The sequence below is a fragment of the Euprymna scolopes genome, chromosome 13, assembly GCF_053919585.1.
Source record: "Euprymna scolopes isolate OS-2025 chromosome 13, ASM5391958v1, whole genome shotgun sequence".
NCBI lineage: Eukaryota > Metazoa > Mollusca > Cephalopoda > Sepiida > Sepiolidae > Euprymna > Euprymna scolopes.
Window position 1 is genome coordinate 58,465,553 of NC_136494.1, and position 19,324 is coordinate 58,484,876.

Here is a 19,324-nt window from a genome sequence, read left to right on the forward strand (position 1 = left end):
AAACAGAACGGATCCTGGAAGCATGTGTGCATATCTAGAGAGAGGTGGGGGCTCAGTTTATGAGATTTCCGGCAGTTTCAGTTCACTTGGGTCAGTATAATATTTTTTCAATGTATTTTATTGCTATCGTTTTTATCATCATTAAATACACAACGATTCTCGTTAGATCACTGTGTTATATAGTAACACTGCTGAGACAAAGGCAAATAAACTAGACTGTTATTATTATGATTGTTGTTAACGTCTTAAAAAAATTTTTCACCTAAGATATGTACCAGGAATGTCAACTTCACAAAATGTAATTTTAGAAACAGGTTAGAATTTTAGTTTTCATAACCAACAATAATAAACAGGAATGGATTACATGATAAAGATGGGGTGATTGCTTTTTGTGCTATGTAGCATTGGCTTGTGGTGTGGCTGTGCAGGTCAATGCAGGAGCCACAGGACCTGCCACAGTTGCTGCAGATGTAGCTTTTCTTTCTCTCTGCCTGGGCTAGGATCGAAGCTGGATCTGTCCTCTCCTTTCTACAGGCCCGCTTCTCCCACCAACGTGTGGTTTTCCCCCTCTCAGATGTCTCAGCCACACACTGGATGGTGGTCCGCCAACCCTCATGGTTTGAGGCAACAATCTCAAGCTTCAAGGGGTTGAAACTGCCGGCCCTCAAGTCATGCTTGCAGACATCCTTATCCCAAAGAGCCGGTCAGCCGGTAGGCAAGCTCCCCAAACAAAAGGTCTTTAGGGATTCGTCCTTCATCCATCTGGCTTATATGTCCCAGCCAGTGCAAACGTCTAGTCATCAAGATGGCATACATGCTGGGCATTCATGCTTTAGCTAAGACATCGATGTTGGTGACACGGTCCTGTCAGGTCAGGCCAAGCAGTTTGTGGATGCAGCAAAGGTGGAATACATTTAGCCTAGCTTCCTAGTAGGAGTAGAGTGTCCATGCTTCACTACCGTATAGGAGAGTGCTCAGCACAACTGCCTGATAGACTCTTATCTTGGTGTTTATAGTCAGCATATCGTTTTTCCACACTCGCTTAGTGAGGTCGGCCATTGCTGTTGCTGCTTTGCCGATTCTTGTATTTAGCTTGGAATCGAGAGGGAGGTTGCTAGTGATGGTCGAACCAAGGTACGTGAACCTGTCCACCACCGCAAACATATGTTCATCAATTGAGATGGTTGGTGCATTGTGTGCTTCTTGGCACATGATCTCAGTTTTCTTTAGGCTGATAGTTAGGCCAAATTCCTTGCATGCCGCTGCAAAATGGTCCATGAGTCGCTGCAGCGCTTCCTCTGAATGTGCAGCAGCGTCAGCAAAGAGCATTTATATACACCTGTTATATTAATAACTCAGTATGAAGTTAAGCTATGTTGAACCTTATTAGTACTAAAAGAGTAATCATTTGAGATTAAAAGGTATTGCATAACGTCAGACGCTCTGCATATTCCGATATTTTTCTAGTCGTTTTGAATTTCTCCTGACCATTGAATTCATTCAATGTTAGTCCAAGAGAGACGTACTTATTGATTGTGCAACCCTTGCTTCAAAATAAGTTCCCGGGATTATCTATTGTCTTTCAGGACTCGACAAGGGTTTACTATTATTATTAAATTATATTTTAATCAGAATTATGACTACATGACCTTGAAGTCGTCATCCTCAAAAACAATACTCTGAGCAAATGATTGTAATTTGATATGCAGTAATTCGAATATCAAAAATCTACACGCAAAAATGACGTAATAAAAGACCTGAAATCAAGATGGTGGCGAGTCGAGTTTGGAGAACCGGACTGAACGGGTCGGAGATTATAACAGCGGTCGAATGCTGACAAGAGTCCAGTTTGATCTGATTACAAACTATTCCGGCAAACAACTTTGAAAATTGAAAGTGCCGAGAGAATGGGAATGATACACGTCGAATTTTAAAAGTTGAAGGCGTTGAAAAGAGAGAAAGATTGAACGAGTCGTGTCGAGGTTTGGAGGTGTTGAGGAGAAAGATTGACATGATTCGCGTCGACCTTTAAAAAATTGAGTGTCGAGAGAATTGGTCTCGAATTTTAAAAAGTCCTGGTAGGATTCAGTGGATTTTCTTTTTTTAATTGTCGTCGTGACTCGTGAAGTGAACGTGTTGGAATATGATTCGGTTAAATATTGGAGGCATATTCGGTTAAATGTTGTCGAGAAAATTCGTCATGCTATGAATGATTTAAAATACGTGCATATTTATTTAAACACTTAACCAGTAGTCACTTTCATAAAAGCATAAAATGTTTAATAGCGTATAAATGTAACGTGCTTTAAATATTTCATTACACTTCGGGCAGAAGTTAAACGATTTTTTATTAACATACGATTATTTGTTTGAATGTTAAATGCGCAGTTAAAAGTTATAGTGAAAATTCATCATGCCGTGGATAATTTATACAAGTTAGAAAAGCACTTCATCCAAGGCATGAAAATTGTTAAACAAAAAATCATTTTGTTAAAAAAAAATCATTGAAAATTTTATATCTATATCATTAATTGCTAGATGAAAGATAATGTTTTTAAATTGCAACAAAATGTACATTACAAAAAATAAATCCAAGGTAATTTTTTTATTCAATTTAAATTAAATGTTTATATCTTACTTTGTAAAATTTATAAAAGTACACTTTGAAGATAAATAAATTTCAGATTGAATCTTGTACCTTTATTTTTAAAGCCTATAGTAAAAGATTTTGTTTAACAGTTTTCATGCCTTGGATGAAATGCTTTTCTAACTTGTATCTTATCTTTTTAAGATTATATTTTAAAACTCTCCTTCTCTCTATTTCAGTCTGTATTTCTCCTCACACCACAACTCATTTTTGCAACCCCCCTCTTTGTATTATTACAGGTCTGAATATCCTCTCTGTTTCAGTTTGTATTTCTCCTCATACCACAACTCATTTTTTTGCAGCCCCCTCTTTGTAATACAGGTTTGAATAATGAAAAAATCTGAATTTTTTTTAACAAAAACTTTAAAATAACTTTTTTAGATTAAATTTTTTAAAACTTCTTTCAGAATAGAAAATCTTTAAAATTTAATAAGGAACATATTTCATATAGGTTTCATTAACAAATATTCAGTACATAACGAGAAAAATAGAGAAGAAAATTTCAAAAGGAGTGTATAACTGATTACGGTAAATAGTAGTCCTCGCCAGCGAAAGTCTTTGTTATTGTTATTCTATTATTATTATTATTTAAAACATTTTGTGTCCTGCTCTTTCGCGCGAGGACTAATTCAAAAGCCTGACTTTGCGAAAATTTGATGCTATGGAGAAGTTAAATACGCATTCGAAGCTTTGACTTGGTGATAATTTGTCGGGCTATCAAGATTTTTTTATATGCACATGCAAGTCGAACTTTGAAAATTCGTTGTTTTATAGAATTTTGAATGGCAATTCGAGTGCTGGACTCTGAAATTCGGTTGTATTTGAAAAAAAGTTATCGCTTTTAAGAAAAAGTTATTTTAACGAAAATTCAAGTCGGATTTTTTAATTTTTTATTTTGTTTTAAGTCATCGTTCTCAAATAAGAAATTCTGTGTGCTTAGCCGGTTAGTAAGGGCTAGCTGTGTGTCTAGCAGGGGGGGGGGTGACTAGGGTAGAGACTAGCAGGAAACCGATTGGCTAGGGTAGAGGCTAGCAGAGGACCGATTGGCTGAGATTATCTTTAAGGATCGGGGGCGGGGAGTAGTTTGATATGCAGTAATTTGAATATCAAAATCTACACGCAAAAATGACGTAATAAAAGATCTGAAATCAAGATGGCGGCCAGTCGAGTTTGGAGAACCGGGCTAAACGGATCGGAGATTATAATGGCGGTCGAATGCTGACAATAGTCCAGTTTGATTTGTTTACAATGGATCGAACTGTTTAGTGTTTCATGGAATGAACCTCTGAAGAGAATTATCTTCATTTGAGAATAAGTTGCAAGATAATGTATTAATATAATAAAACTCAGAGATAGAGGGAGAAGGAAAGACGGGTACAGCAACAGATAAGTATAGAGAGAAATAAGAAGAAAGAAATATGGAGAAAGAAACAGAGATATAGATAGAAGAGAGAATAATAATCCCAGAAATAGGGAATAAGAACAAAGAGAGAAACAAACTGATAACTATGAGATTAATTTTGGATATGTATATATTATATTTCTCTTAGTCTGCCTGTTTGTCCATTACTCTTTTTCTCGGAAACTACTTTTGTTATAATAAGATGCAACCAGTGGCGTAGCGTCAGTTTTTGCCGTCCGGGGCGGTCGTAAAATTTGCCCTCCCCCCGCTGGTATATAATTACCTGTTTTGTACCCCCGCTGGCATAAATTTACATGCTTTGTCCCCCCCCCCGCTAGCATATCATTACCCCCCCCCGCTGGCATATGATTACCTGTTTTGCCGCCCCCCTCACTGCTGGCATATGACAACCTGTTAAAACCTTCAAAATTCCAAAAAGCCCTCTAAATATTTATTTTCATTGAACTAATGTTTCCACAATTCCCTCCAGATTAATGTTTCCACAATTCCTTTTTTTTTTATTTTAATTTAATTTAGCAATTTCTTTTAAATAATTTGAATAATAAGTATGTAAACATTAACGTCAAGTGTGTGAGGTCCATATAGAAACGTTGATTTAATTTGAATAAAATAAAATGCGCATCAAATGCGCTTGAAACCAAATCACAACGTAATATTAGGAAATAAACAAATATTTTACTTGTTTGAAATTTATAACAAATATATTTCCTCAATGTGTTGTTATCTTTCTTTTTTTATTCTTCCTTGTCAGCTGTAAAGTTGGAGAAAGAAAAGTGTGGAAGAGCCGCGCGTTGTATCTGAGCGGTGGTATTTTGAAATACTTGCTTAAAATTTATAACAAATATATTTCGGAATGTAAATAATCTGAAAGGAATTATGTAAACGTTAATATGAAACAAAAAAAAACTAAACATTTTTTTCAAAACAAAAACGTATAATTCAAATTAAAAAAAAAAATGTGAAATTAAATTAATTGGCTACACAAACAAATATAATAAATTTAAATGAGAACATTTGGACATCTGAAAATGTTATGAAATGATAAAATAATTTTTATTTACTTTTTTGTTGTTGTTAAAGCCCGAAGTTTCGACAAATAACATGACTGTATCAAAGAGAGAATAGTCCGATGTAGTTTTCTTTTCTTCATAATTAAGAGGTCGAGACTCAAAAAAAAAAAAAAAAAAAAAAAAGTCTGGTATCGGCGCTTTTTGAAATCCTTGTATGTAATCGCTCGGTTTAAGCGCAATATTTAAGAAATGGGAATTCACACATTTTACAAAACATTTTTTATAAATTTAAATGAAAATATTGTAAATTTGAATTTATACATTTAAATGAGAAGATTTGAAAACATGAAAAGGTTAAGAAACGATAAAATAATTTTTATTTACTTTTTTTATTGTTGTTATTTCCCAATTTTCACACAAAAAACATGGCTGTATCAAGGAGAGGATAATTTAGTTTTCTTTTTCTTCATAATGTTATTATTAAGAGGTCAAGCTTCCCGAAGAGAAAAAAAAAGTCTTATATCCATGCTTTTTGAAATCCGCTCGGTTTAAGCGCGAAATTTAAGAAATTTGTTGTTGTTAATAATGTTTCAATCCTTTTAAAAATAGTTTTAATCTTTTTTCAATAAATATATTTATGAATTGGAAATAAATTTATTTTTTGTGAGAGAACTATCGCAAGGTATTAAATCGGTTGAAAATTTACAAATATAATTTCGCTTTTTATTTTCGGCAAAGTTATCAATAACTCTATCAAAATTCACTTTATCGACAAGTTCCATCTCTATGGAGAGGATTGCCGAGTCTGTTAGCCTTGTCTGGCTCATTTTTGATCGAAGGTAGTTCTTTATGAGTTTCAGTTTCGAGAAAGAGCGCTCACAGCTGGCAACACTAATAGCTCGGGTAAGTAAAATGCGCAGCAAGATCACAATATTAGAGACGGCGTCTCTGTATAAACTTTAAAAGTTCAAGAGATCAATTGATGTCTTTTCCTAAAGCTTTCGCAAAATACTGTAATCTATTTCTTTCGGCAAAGAATTTCTCTGTTTCTATATCTTCGTCAACTTCACCAAGCTGACAATCATAATTATGACCAAGCAGATTTGACAGCGTAAGAAAAACGTATTTACTTGCAAGAGTGTGAACTTGTTGAAATCTGTAAGATGTTTCTTCAGTCAACCTGTCTATGACAGACAGCAGTTCCCGTCTCAACTCAGTATCAAGCCCCAGTGCTGCATCAGTCAATCGCTCACAATCCATTCGTTTCTTTTTTTTTGATACGATGCTCCATGCTTATCTCCATTTCAGAACAGAGTTTTTTTGACTCGTCTATTGCAGTGTCCACCATCTTTTCTCTATTCTGAAGAAGGCAATCTCTCAACGCCATCAGCCTGACAAAACTTTGTTGCAGATCCAGCCCCTTTTCTTGAAGATACTCCTGGACGATTTCTGGGAGAATAGCTTTCCAAAGGCTTAGAAATAAAAGAAACGGAAACGACAATACCGAGTTGAGAATTAAAGATGCATCTGATCTTATGGTTGCAGTTTCTCTTTCTTCTGTTAGCTGTTCCAGGTCAATGACGACTTCCAATAATTTCTTTATCACATTTACAGCATCTGTTCGACTACTCCATCTAGTTTCCACAGTCCACTTGATACTTAGACCAGGCAACTGAATCAAGACGTCTCAGCGATATGTAGATGCAGAAAAGAACGCGAACAACCGGTCCAGTATGCCAAAAAATGTAACAGAGTGAACTGCTACAGAAGCGGCATGTACACAAACCAGATTTAATGAATGGCTAGTGCATAACACAAATAGAGCTTTTGGGTTGATTTCGGAGATTCGTTTCTGCACACCCGATCGAAGGCCTGCCATAATAGCAGCATTGTCAAATGCCTGACCAATACAGTCACCAATCTGAATCTCATTGTTCTCCATTTCTCTCAAAATCAGTTTAGAAATGTCCTCCGCGCTTTTACCTTTTGTCTGGATGAAGTGGAAAAACGACTCCTCCACTGTCACTTTATTTTCGTCAATTTTTACGTAGCGCAACACCTCACTCATCTGGGCCTTGTGAGATACATCAGGAGTGCTATCAAAATTTATGCAAAAATATTTGCTTTCCTTGATTTGATCGATGATTTTCTTTCTCACCTGCTTTGCCATAATGCTCACAAATTCATTTTGAATTTCTGGTGACAGGTAAGAAGTGGCGATTTTCTTTCCCAGGCAAACTTTCACCAAATGTTCACGGAGCACAGGGTCATACTTGGCCAATAAATTTACCAATTCTAAAAAATTCCCTTTTTTTCCTTGATCTCTTTCATCATCATGGATGCCTTCCCGGTGACCTTGTAGTGCTAAAATCTGCTTGCCGAGAAACCTGATGATGTCCAGCAATCTAGCTAGAATTTCCCGACACTTCTTAGTTTCCTTCTCATTAAGATGCTGCTTTACTTTGTCAACTACCTTTACTTCAGCAAATCGGATCTCTAAATCCTTCCAGTTGAGAAACGCTTGCGCATGAGATCTGCTAGCTTCATGTTCATATACTTTGGGGTTTAATTTCCACCAATTCGTAAACCCAACATTAGCAGAAAAGCTCGACAGTCCAGTTGAAAACAGTCTGCAGCAGAAGCAAAATAAGGTTTCTCTGGAGGGAGAATACATCATGCATGTTCTCAGATTTTTCTCACCGTTGCACAATTCCCGATAGAACCATTTTCTAACGTCGCCTTTTGTTTTTTGTTCCTGGTAGGACTACTTCCTTGAATTCATGATCAAGGTGCTGCACAGCAGCAGATCCCTGCCGAACAAGCATAGCACGAATTTTGCGATTAATCTAAACTGGCCATAAACCAACATCTGTAAAATCGGCTGCAGTTCATGTTTTCGCGCCATGATTGCCTTTCCAATTCTTCAACTTCAGACGCATCATCATCATTGACAGTTTTTGATGTATCAACACTGTTGATGTCGACTTCTGAACTAACAGTATCAACGTTAGTAATATCAACTTGATCTTCGGTTTCAGCATGATTTTCGACTTTGGTTTCGACCATTTCGGCCACAGAAGTCTTTTCCATGAATTTCAACAGCCTTTATTCTTTTTTGCTCCCTCTTCTTTTGTGTTTCGCTTTGGACGGAATGCCGCACTACTCTCCTTCATTCTCTTCATTACGGTACCTTCTTTGAAAATTCACGCAAATATTCTGAAAATTTTTTTAATTCTATTTTTAAAAATAGCATGGCATTTCTCTGCATAAGCACCTTCTTTTGTTGTTCCGAACTAGTACCACAGAAGAAGAGATATCCCCTCATAAAATCATTATTCTGAGATACCTAACCCGAAACATACACACACACACACACACACACACACACACACACACACACACACACATATATATATATATATATATATATATATATATATATATATATATATAGAGAGAGAGAGAGAGAGAGAGAGAGAGAGAGAGAGAGAGAGAGGCCGTTACTACTTTCCCCTCTAAAACAAGAAACTTACGGGGGAAAGAGTCTTTCCTTTTATTTTCTATTTTAAATGTTATATATGTTTTTGACCACTTTTCCATTCTGTTGAGTATTTTATTTTCTATTTTTGAGCGGTTCACTTTTCAAACATATGCGCGAAAATAAATCTGAAAACGAAGCTTTTTGCTCCTACCTCACGAAGACGAAGAGGGAGGGACATGTTTCACCTTTTCGAATTCTTACGACTCTTTTCTTTTCTTTTTTTTTACACAGTGATCACCACTTATCAAGGCCCGGAAGCCACTCAGGGATAAGGGTTATTGCAAGTACATTACGTTAGTGTGGATATTTGACGAAGTGTCTACCTAAGGGGGTGGTTCATTAGGAATTTGTTAACATTGGACTTGAAGACATCCAAGTTGTAGTCCGGTGGGAAGCAGGCAGACGGAACAGAGTTCCACAGGCGTGCAGTTCTAAGAAAGAAGCTTTGTTCATGGAATCCGCGTTTTGATTTAGGCACAGATATAGAGTGGGGAAATTTTTCACAGTGGATTCAGCTAGACGGGTGTTTTTCGTGAAAGATTGGCGAGGGGGGATCAGAGTTTGGAGTTCAGACTTAAAAGTTATTATTTAAAGTGAAATAAAGAGCGTTTAAAACTACTTTAAAACACCAATAAATGATTCAGGTAGGTTGCAAAGTAACTTTTATAGCCAATGGGAATATTTATTTGTTGTATATTTGATTTTTTTTCACTACTTTTTCGAATCTCTGTGTATTGTAAAGCAAATCCACAAATAATTAAAATCATATTACCAGAATTAATTCGTCATAATAAATTTCGATTTAATCATAAATACATCAGTGATTATAAAATTTTGTTAATAGTTTGAAAAAATCAGTTACTCCGTGATTTTGAAACTTGACAAAAATTCCGCAGTATTTCAACTATCAAATAGAAAGCCACTTAAATAGTATTTGAGGTTAGTTCCCATTTAAAATTATATCCTCTGATATGACGATCATAACATCTGTTTACTGTCGATTTTTATTTTGTACTTGCTTAATGTTTCTACAATTTCAAAATTACGTAATTTCCTGTTGCTAATTTTCCGTTATATCATTTAATTATCAGTGATGTATTTTTATTGACAAAAATGTTTTATTTAATTTTTAAACATTTCTTTGGGACGTGTAATTCAACTGCTTTCTTTGAAAGGTTACCTATAGAATTTATGCAACCTTTTGCAAAACTTTGTTTTACAAATAAAATAAATTTACATTGTATTTTGATGTTTTTATCATTTTGGTTTTAGTGATAATTTAAAAACAATAAATACTTATCATTAGTACCAATAATGAAAAATTGAATTAAAGATTTTAAGCAATTGGTTTTGGAATCGTAAATTATGGACACATTTTCCTGATTCCGATACCTCCAAAAGTTCCGATTATTTACAAACTTTTCAGTAAAAAATGTCAAATTTTTGTTAGCTTTTATTTATTTTTATTTATTTGTTCTATTTTCTATCTTTATCCTCTAAAAATAACGCCCCCTGACATGAGCCGCTCATAAAATAGGGGCACATTTTTCCGATTCCAATACTTCCAAAAGTTCCGAGTTTTAAAAAGACCTTTGTGTATAAAATTAAAGATATTTTGTTGGGTTTTATTTATTTTTAATTATTTTTTCTATTTTTACCCTCTCAAAATGCCGCCCTCTGATATGGGCCACTCTTAAGATAGGGGACACATTTTTCTATTATTGTAGCATTAAGAATTTTTTAAATTCAATTTAACATTATATAATCGATTCTTAATGCTGCAATATTTTAAGTTATAAATTTATTATATTTTTTACTGGAATATCTTGTCCTTTTCTTTTCCAGTTTTAACAACTAGTCCTTTACTTTTCCATGTTTAAGCTTAACCATATTAGTTTTCATGTAATTTTTCTATTGTAATATATATATATATATATATATATATATATATATATATATATATATATATATATATATATATATATTTGTGGCTCCGTCGATCTCGAGAGATCACGGAATTCTGCATCCTAATTCAGTCGGGGGGGGGCAGCTTATGATGTGGCTGTGAAAGCTGATGCGGGAGCCACATGACCTGTCACACTTGCTGCAGATGTAGCTTTTCTATCTCTCTGTCTAGGCCGGTGTCGAAGTTGGATCTGTCCTCTCTTTTCTACTGGCATGCTTTTCCCGCTAACATATATATATATATATATATATATATATATATATATATATATATATATATATATATATATATATATATATATATATATATACTAGCAAAAATACCCGTCGTTAACTGGGTTCAAAAACAGCCTATAGAAAATGGACTCTGATTTATGAAAGTATGATAGATTATGAAAAGGAAAGGTTGTAAATTTGGGTTGAATTTGGGGGTATCAAAACCAAAGCAAAATATGATGAAAGTAAAAATAAAATTGAGAAACCCCATAATTTATTATACCATACCTGTTCACACTGAAACACTTATCACAATATTCTGTGGATCTATATTAAAAAAAAAACTTGTTAAACTTTGTGACATATTTCCATTTTATGGAGGTCAGGTGCGAACGAACACCCCATAATTTTATTATACCATATTTCTTCAAACTGAAACATAATTATCAAAGTATACTTACGCAGATAGATATGAAAAGTCTTTATTAAAGTTTGTGCCTATTTCCATTCTATGGAGGCCAGGCACAAACGCAGACCCTACAATTTTATCATACCATCCCTATTTAAGTTAAAACATACTTATCAAAGTATTATTATGTACATCTATATCAAAAACACTTGTAAACTTTTTTTAATTTTTTTATTTTTCATTTCCATATTTTGTGGGGCAGGCGCGAACGCAGACGCCACAATTTTAATGAACCACCGTTTTGCCAGATCAAACATACCCATTCCTGTGTCTCGATACATCTTCTATCATTATATGTGATCAGTTTTCTATAATAGTCAACAAAATAGGAGCCTATTCGTGACCAGACACACACATAGACGTCAGCTTCATATTATAGATATATATAATATGCATGCGTGTGCGTGTTTACCTGCACAAATAAAATAGCAAGCAACTGTAATTACAGAATAAACTTTACTTTAGGACAGTAATACATAAGAAAAATAAAATAATATAAAATTATTAAATAAAAAACAAAAAGAATTAAACTAATCCAACACCTAAAATATGAATAACAAAAGATTCTCCAAGCACACACTTGTTAAAATAGGTCACCTATTAATTAATTAAACATATTCACAAAAACAAAAGCAAATGAAATAAATCCACAAAGCTACGCGAATTTTGAGAGTCCATATTGGAAATGAAACGAAAGAGAAAATGAATTTAAGATGGAACGAGGATGAGAATTATTCAAAATAATGGACGACAAATAACATTGAAGCAGAACAAGGATATTGAGAAACAGCTGAGCGACATCAGATGGGCGTTTTACAAAACCGCAGTAATAGGAATTTTTTTTATTTTTTGGGCTTCCTGCCATTTTCAATGATATGAGATTTCAGCAGCGAAACTTGTACCATTGAAACGTTCTCTTCTTCTTCTTCTTTAAGAGAAAATAATAATCCTTCACAGTTAATATAGCGTAATTGGGTTCACATGAGGTGAAACTGGTAATTAAAATCTTAACCTTTTATATGCACTCAGGTTCATTTTCAAGGTTCAAATAAATAAGATAGAAGGGACACGAGGCATTAAGTGATAATATGGCTTTTTCCATGTTTTGAAATTCGTCATTCTTGGCGCTTAAATAATAATGCACTAATTAATCCAACGTAATACTTGGATCAAACAGAACTAAAGCTATCTTTTTATGCCTTTTAGTTATATATAAAAAATGTCTCTGACTGTCTGTATGTTCTCTAACTATTTTAGGCTTACGAACTTGAAATTTAATATAAAGAGGAGGGGGGGATTCTCAGATTATGGAGTTTCTGACAACATAGTAAGACTTCCTATGTGTCTTTAACAAAAAAGATCGTTGAAGAAAAGAAAACAAGGCTCTCTATAAATAAATAAAAATGGTATATTTATATTTAAGTGAACTTCACCGTTTGTTGTAGGTTGCTTGAAGTTACAGTGAAGAAAGGAATAATATAATAATAAAGGTAGGCCACTGAAAGTCTTTCCTTGGAGCAGGATATTTTCAAGTGAAAATAGTGTTGCTTTGTGTCCAGTTGACAGAGACAGGAGATAGCATTACTTTAGTCTTTCTTTGTAAGTTTCTGGAAGCTCTGCCTGTCTTGCCAATCCGCAAGGATCTCCAGAAGTAGTCCTTCAAAAGTTCAGTCGAAATTGATATGCTCAGAATTTTGATTGGTCATCATGTGATCAAACAATCTCACTAGGATTGTTCTCCTCATATCCTGTTCTTATTTATCCAATTTTGGTATTTAGGGTGCTGTAACTATCCCAGACTCTGGGTTGGGCAACACAAGGCAACTCCCATGCTTATTCGCTATGTCATTGGATCCAAAGGGTTGGCATCCGTTTGGTTGCATGCAGTCACATCGCTTCTAACACAAAACAGATTTTCCTCAGTCTACCACAGCCTTTAGTATCTGAGATATCCAGACGCATTATAGATTTGATGCAAGTGGTGGCATGCTGTACATGTCCGAACCATCTGAGATGCCAAACATCCATAATCACATCAATCAGTTTCTGATAAAAACAAGTGATGAAATCATTTCTTCAGTTTGAATCCACATGATCATGGCACAATGATTACGCCAACGCTGTTGTTTCAAGTCAAAAGTAGTTGAAGTCCATGTCTCACGATGGCAGAGGGGAAAACAGGCTGAAAAGACTGTATCAAATTTTGAAGGATATGTATCAAAATATAAGGATTGCCAGCATGATAAACATACGTTTAAATATCTGAGAGTCAAAATGAAAAAGAAGATTGGAAGTGAATACCTGATAACCCCCCCCAAAAAAAAAAACAAGAATGTTCTTAAAGAGAGACAGAGAGATAGGTAGAGAGAGAAGCAAGTGCATACAGATACAAGGACGAACAGTGATAGGGATAGCAAGAGATAGATATATAGAGAGGTAGGAAGAGAAAATATGGAGAGAGATAGGGTAAGAGAAAGATGGAGATATAGAAAGAAGGAAAGAGATAATACCAGAGATGGGGAGATAAGTATAAAAAATAGAGATAGAGACATGAATATAAATATTTATATATATATATATATATATATATATATATATATATATATATATATATATATATATATATATTAGTGATGGGACGATTCCAAAATTTTTTCTCGATTCTAATACAATTACCAATTCTGTACTAAATTCTCGATTCCGATACAATTATCGATTCCGATTCTTTATAAATCTCTAAATATTTAAGAATAAAGTTGTTATTTTGTCCCGATTACTGTCAATGTGCTTATATATTCTCAAACGTAAAACCACACTTGTGGTGGGGGTTAATTTTTTAATTTTAATTTTACTGGTAGTTTGAAATCAATAACTATTTATTATGAGCAATGAAAGATTTTTTTAACAAAATTAAATAAAAAAAATAATTATGAATCGTTTTTGTCACTGGAAAGTAGGCACAAATTTTTCCGATTCTAATACTGATAGTGATCCTCCAAAAGTTTCGATTTTTCCGATTCTCAATTCCGATTGATCATCCCTTACACTTAGAATATAATTTAATAGAAAAACTGTTTTAATCCCAAGAATTCCACTCGTTCCTCTAGATTTAGTTATTGAATTTTGTCACTTTCAATTTCCTGTAAGAGTAGTTTTTGTTAGTCCAAAATCTGCAGGAATAAGTAACGTTAGAACTAAGCAAGAGACGATCACTCTATTACAATACGCCACAAAAGATTCTTGTCAGAGGGGAATACAAGTATTTAGGCTTCAGTTCAATATAAAGAGCGAAATGTACAAATGTAAAATAGAAGAAAGACACATTCAAACAGTATGGTCATAGAAATGAAGAATGAAAATTGTCATTAAAAGAAAGAGAAATTTTTTAAGCTTCTTGTATTGAAGAAATGCGTATTGGAAAATGGGTTCATATGTTAGTGTTTGCTTGTCGGTGAGTTGGATACTCGTTGAAGAAGTGGGATGTATATATTAGAAAGAAAAAACGTTATGTATGTTATGTAAAAAAACGTTATGTATGTTATGTAAAAAAAACGTTATGTATGTTATGTAAAAAAACGTTATGTATGTTATGTAAAAAAACGTTATGTATGTTATGTAAAAAAAAACGTTATGTATGTTATGTAAAAAATCGTTATGTATGTTATGTAAAAAAAACGTTATGTATGTTATGTACAAAAAACGTTATGTATGTTATGTAAAAAAACGTTATGTATGTTATGAAAAAAAAACGTTATGTATGTTATTTAAAAAAAGATGTTATGTATGTGATGTACAAAAAACGTTATGTATGTTATGTAAAAAAAACGTTATGTATGTTATGTAAAAAAAAAACGTTACGTATGTTATGTAAAAACCCAAAAAAAACCTTATGTATGTTATGTAAAAAAAAAAAAAACGTCTACTGCTTTCATTCTTCCATATGATGTTGATGGCGATAGATATTGCTTGAAAAATCCGGACATTTTTTTTTTGTTATCAAAGAATGGCAGAAATCGTTGTATACAGTAAGATTTCAGCTGTTGTACACGGGGTTTGAAGCGTTAAAATTCCCTATTATGAGTTTGAATACTTTCTTTTTAGCGAGTGGGAAGGAAAAGAGAACACATATTGAATCATCTGTGGTTTTACAGGAATTATTATTTCGTTTGTGGATACGATTTTATCTCACCTGGTTTAAAGAAAACTGAAAATAAATGAAGATCAAATTGAGATTTTTAGTGTAAAAGCTAAAAATATCTTAGCATTTGAATTATATTTTCACTACCAATGGATATATAAAATGTTATACAGTCTTGTAATCGTTGTGAACCCAGGTTCCATTCATCTGCTGATAAATCCACTTGGACGTTGATGTTCATTAAAAAAAACGTTTGTTAAAACAGAGAGACAGCCCAAGAAATATATCTAGTAAGACTACTTGAGAGAGAGAAAGCCAATTTTCTACACCTAGCCACACTATGTGCTCTTCCATCTGATGCGCATGACCAGCAGACTTGTCTTTTCTACTTAAAGTCTCACCAGCAAGTCTCACCTGCCAGAACTCATATGATTTCGTTGACCTGACGATTCTTGACTTTTAAGGTTCCACTCAAACTCTTCTGTTCGAACACAACCCTCATTATGTAATATTTGGTTATCGATTTTTTGTTGACAGAAAAGAAACAAATGCCAACCCAGATAATGTAACTCTGCATTGCAAATACACCTGCATGTATCATGAAAAATTCTCAATAATTCCTCTCTTGTCTCAGCCTGTTAAAACCATTCTTCATCCCTTACATCTCTTGGTTACTTACTGCTGACAAAACTAGTTAACAACCATTGCATAGCGTTCAGCATTGACAATTACTGATCATTCATTCTCATTTGGAAACCAGTAATGATTAATGATCCCATGTTTTTGATAAGTCGTGCAATGCGTTTTTTTTTAATTTTACTGGTAGTTTTTTTTTCTCTCTCGATTTTCTCTTAAGTGAAGTGACCTTTTGTAAACAATCTTCTAGTGTGTTCTAGTGTTGCAACTTTCCGCACTCTAAATTACTCATCGAAATGGTCGTGGGGATACTTTGATGATCGTCTTATTCGTTATGATTCTAAATGAATGCACTTCACACATTTGGAACATAATATTGTATGGCAATAAAACAAAGACTGTTGGACATCCATAATTGAGACTTGGTGGACAAGTCAGCCATAGACTGAAGTTTATTTGTACCGGATATGGTTGTATTGCAGAAAGGATTATAAATGTTATTAACGATTATGTTGGTGGTATTCTTATAAGGTCACCTTGTACCTATCTGTCCAGGGTAGTGGACTGAATAGATTATATGTCAAATGTAAAAAAAATTACCTCCAAATGTATTTTCATCTGTGGGATCATCAGAAATATAATGTCTGTCAAAACAATCTTCAGACTATTTCTGAACTATTTCTGAACTATTTCTGAACTATTTCTGGATTGAAGAGGGTCATAGCAAACAAAATAAGGACAAAGCTAAGAGAGGAGTGTATCAAAGTTATTGATAATATGTGCATATTATTGAGAGATGATAAAACACAGACTGTTGAACATTTATGATTGAAACTTGGTAGCCAAGTCAGCCATTTGTACCAAATATGGTTGGATGACAGAAAGGATTGTGAATTTTATTAACGATTCCATCGGTGGCATTTTCTTTTATCATCCTGTACGTACTCTTGTATTAAGATATGACACATATCCTGGTGTGAAAAGAGTCATATCATATATTGAGGGGGTGGGCATATGGTTCTAATGCCAGTGCTGGTGGAAAGAAATCCACACGTTTTTATTGTCTTAATGAGGATATGGGAACATATGTTGCATAGGAGGGGGTTTCATATTGAAGAGAGATATATATAACAATGATGAGAGGGAGAGACATTTATACAGTTCTGGAATGCTTGGGACTTCATATATACTGACTAAAGATATATACAAGTTCTTTTAATGCAGGAGGGGAGAATCATTACTTATGATGGAAGAGGGGGACACATTACTTGGAAGGGGTTATACAAAGTTCATATTAAGATGATTAACACATTACCTTCAATTGTTAAATGTCGACACGAAGACAAACAGTTACAAATATCGATGGTGATTCTTTATTACATTTGACTGGTCAGTATGATGATGACGTCAGGAATTCACACTGGTTCTACATGGTTATATGTTCTCCCTTCGCTTCTAAAGGGACCCTCCTCTGATCATGTCAACTCTTTCCGACTGCCTTTGCTGACTGCTCGAACCTGACTGCCCGACTTGTCTTTCTCTGACAAAAACCAGCTCCTATATTGAGAATTTCCCTTTTTGCTATGACGTCAGATGTGCAGTTCCAAAACGTGACCAACTCACGTGGCTAAGCACTGTTTCCAAAACACACTTCTGCAAACAAAGAAGTATTACTGTTCTTTTACATCAGAGGGGACAAAATCATTACTTATGATGGAGGAGGGAGACACATTACTTGGAAGGAGGTTATTCAAAGTTCATATAAAGATGATGAACACATTACCTTCAATTGTTGACACGAAGACAAACAGTAACAAAAATCGATGATGTTCTTTATTTCATTTAACCGGTCGAATGATTTGACATCAGTAATTTACATTGGTTTTACATGGTTAAACTTCTATCCATTTGCCTCTCAGGGGACCCTCCTCTAACCATGTCAACTCTTTCCGACCGACTCTGCTGACTGCTCGAACCTGACTGCCCGACTGCTCTTCTAATCTGCTAATCCTGGCTCCTATTATTGAGAATTCCCTTTTTGCTATGACGTCAGATGTGTGGTTCCACAACGTGACCAACTCACATGGCTTAGCATACGTTCTCGAAACACTTTCGACAACAAAGAATTCTCAACTAACCTATTTTTTTAATTCAGTTTTCATAAAAGAACGAACAATTAAATTCTTTTTACAATACAAAGAATATCTAACTATTTTCAAAACAATAGCTAAATTCTATCATTCTGAATCTATTCTGAACATTGCTTACAAGGTTCGAGTCTCGACTTATCCTAATCTCATTTTTCACTTATCTAATGTTCTTCTTATTTACAGGAAAAGGGGACAATCTTATTTTTGAACTGGTCGTAAGAGAGAAATAGTTTGGTTCTAAATTGCTTTTATTCATAAAGCCATTTGTGATGTAACTCTCGTGTGCTTATATAGCTGCCCCCCCCCCGCGAAGCTTGAATGTGACATAGTCCTTTGCACTTGTTTAAAACAAGCAGCACTATAAATGTATCTCGATAGAGTTGTGTTTTTTATCTTTCTACCCTTCTGCAGATCTTAAGATAAATAAGATGTCTTAAGGAACCATTGTGAAGAAAAAATAATTATAGAAGACATTTTTCTCATTTTATTTTTATCATAATTCATGAAGTAAATAACACAGTATTCATGAATGAATGGTTTAAGGAAGAATTTATATTTCTTTTAAAATTTTTTGATAATAGTAATTAAAATTTTCACTGTTAATTTTGTTGAATATCCGGGTTTGCAGAAAATATCACCTGACAAGTATAAAACGTAGTTGACAGAGACTGGCTGGAAGAAACAAAAGAGACATGGTTGATAGCCGAAAGAAAAAACATGGTTGATCATTGGAAATAAAATAATTGTTGATTGATTCAAAACCACCTGCAAAGTTTATGCTATCCCAAAAGGTTAGTTACAGAGAAAATACTCAGTAAAAATATAAAAACATCATAGAAGCCTGGTTTCATTAACTTGAAAGACAAAATTTTAGAATTGCTGTTTCCAGATGGATGCATGGGTGTTACCATTTTTTTTTTTTTTTTTACACAGGAATCACCACTTATTAAGGTCCGAAGGCCACTCCAGGATAAGGGTTAATGGGTATACATTAGTCATTGTGATTATAGCGTCGTAAACATAAGTAGTGGGAATTTTGTAAATGGGATTACTTAGGGGTACAGTTCATAAAGAACATGTTTCCGTTGGACTTGAAGACAATCAGATTGTAATCAGCTGGCAATCGGAA

General features: G+C 34.1%; 1 protein-coding gene across 1 annotated transcript; it reads right to left on the minus strand.

Annotated features, from left to right (window-relative positions):
- Nucleotides 1-927: 927 nt before the first annotated feature.
- On the minus strand, nt 928-1,329 carry LOC145292268 (uncharacterized). Its single transcript, XM_080138591.1, has one exon. It carries the CDS (start codon nt 1,327-1,329, stop codon nt 928-930), a length of 402 nt encoding a protein of 133 aa, XP_079994717.1.
- Between the last annotated feature and the right edge of the window lie 17,995 nt (nt 1,330-19,324).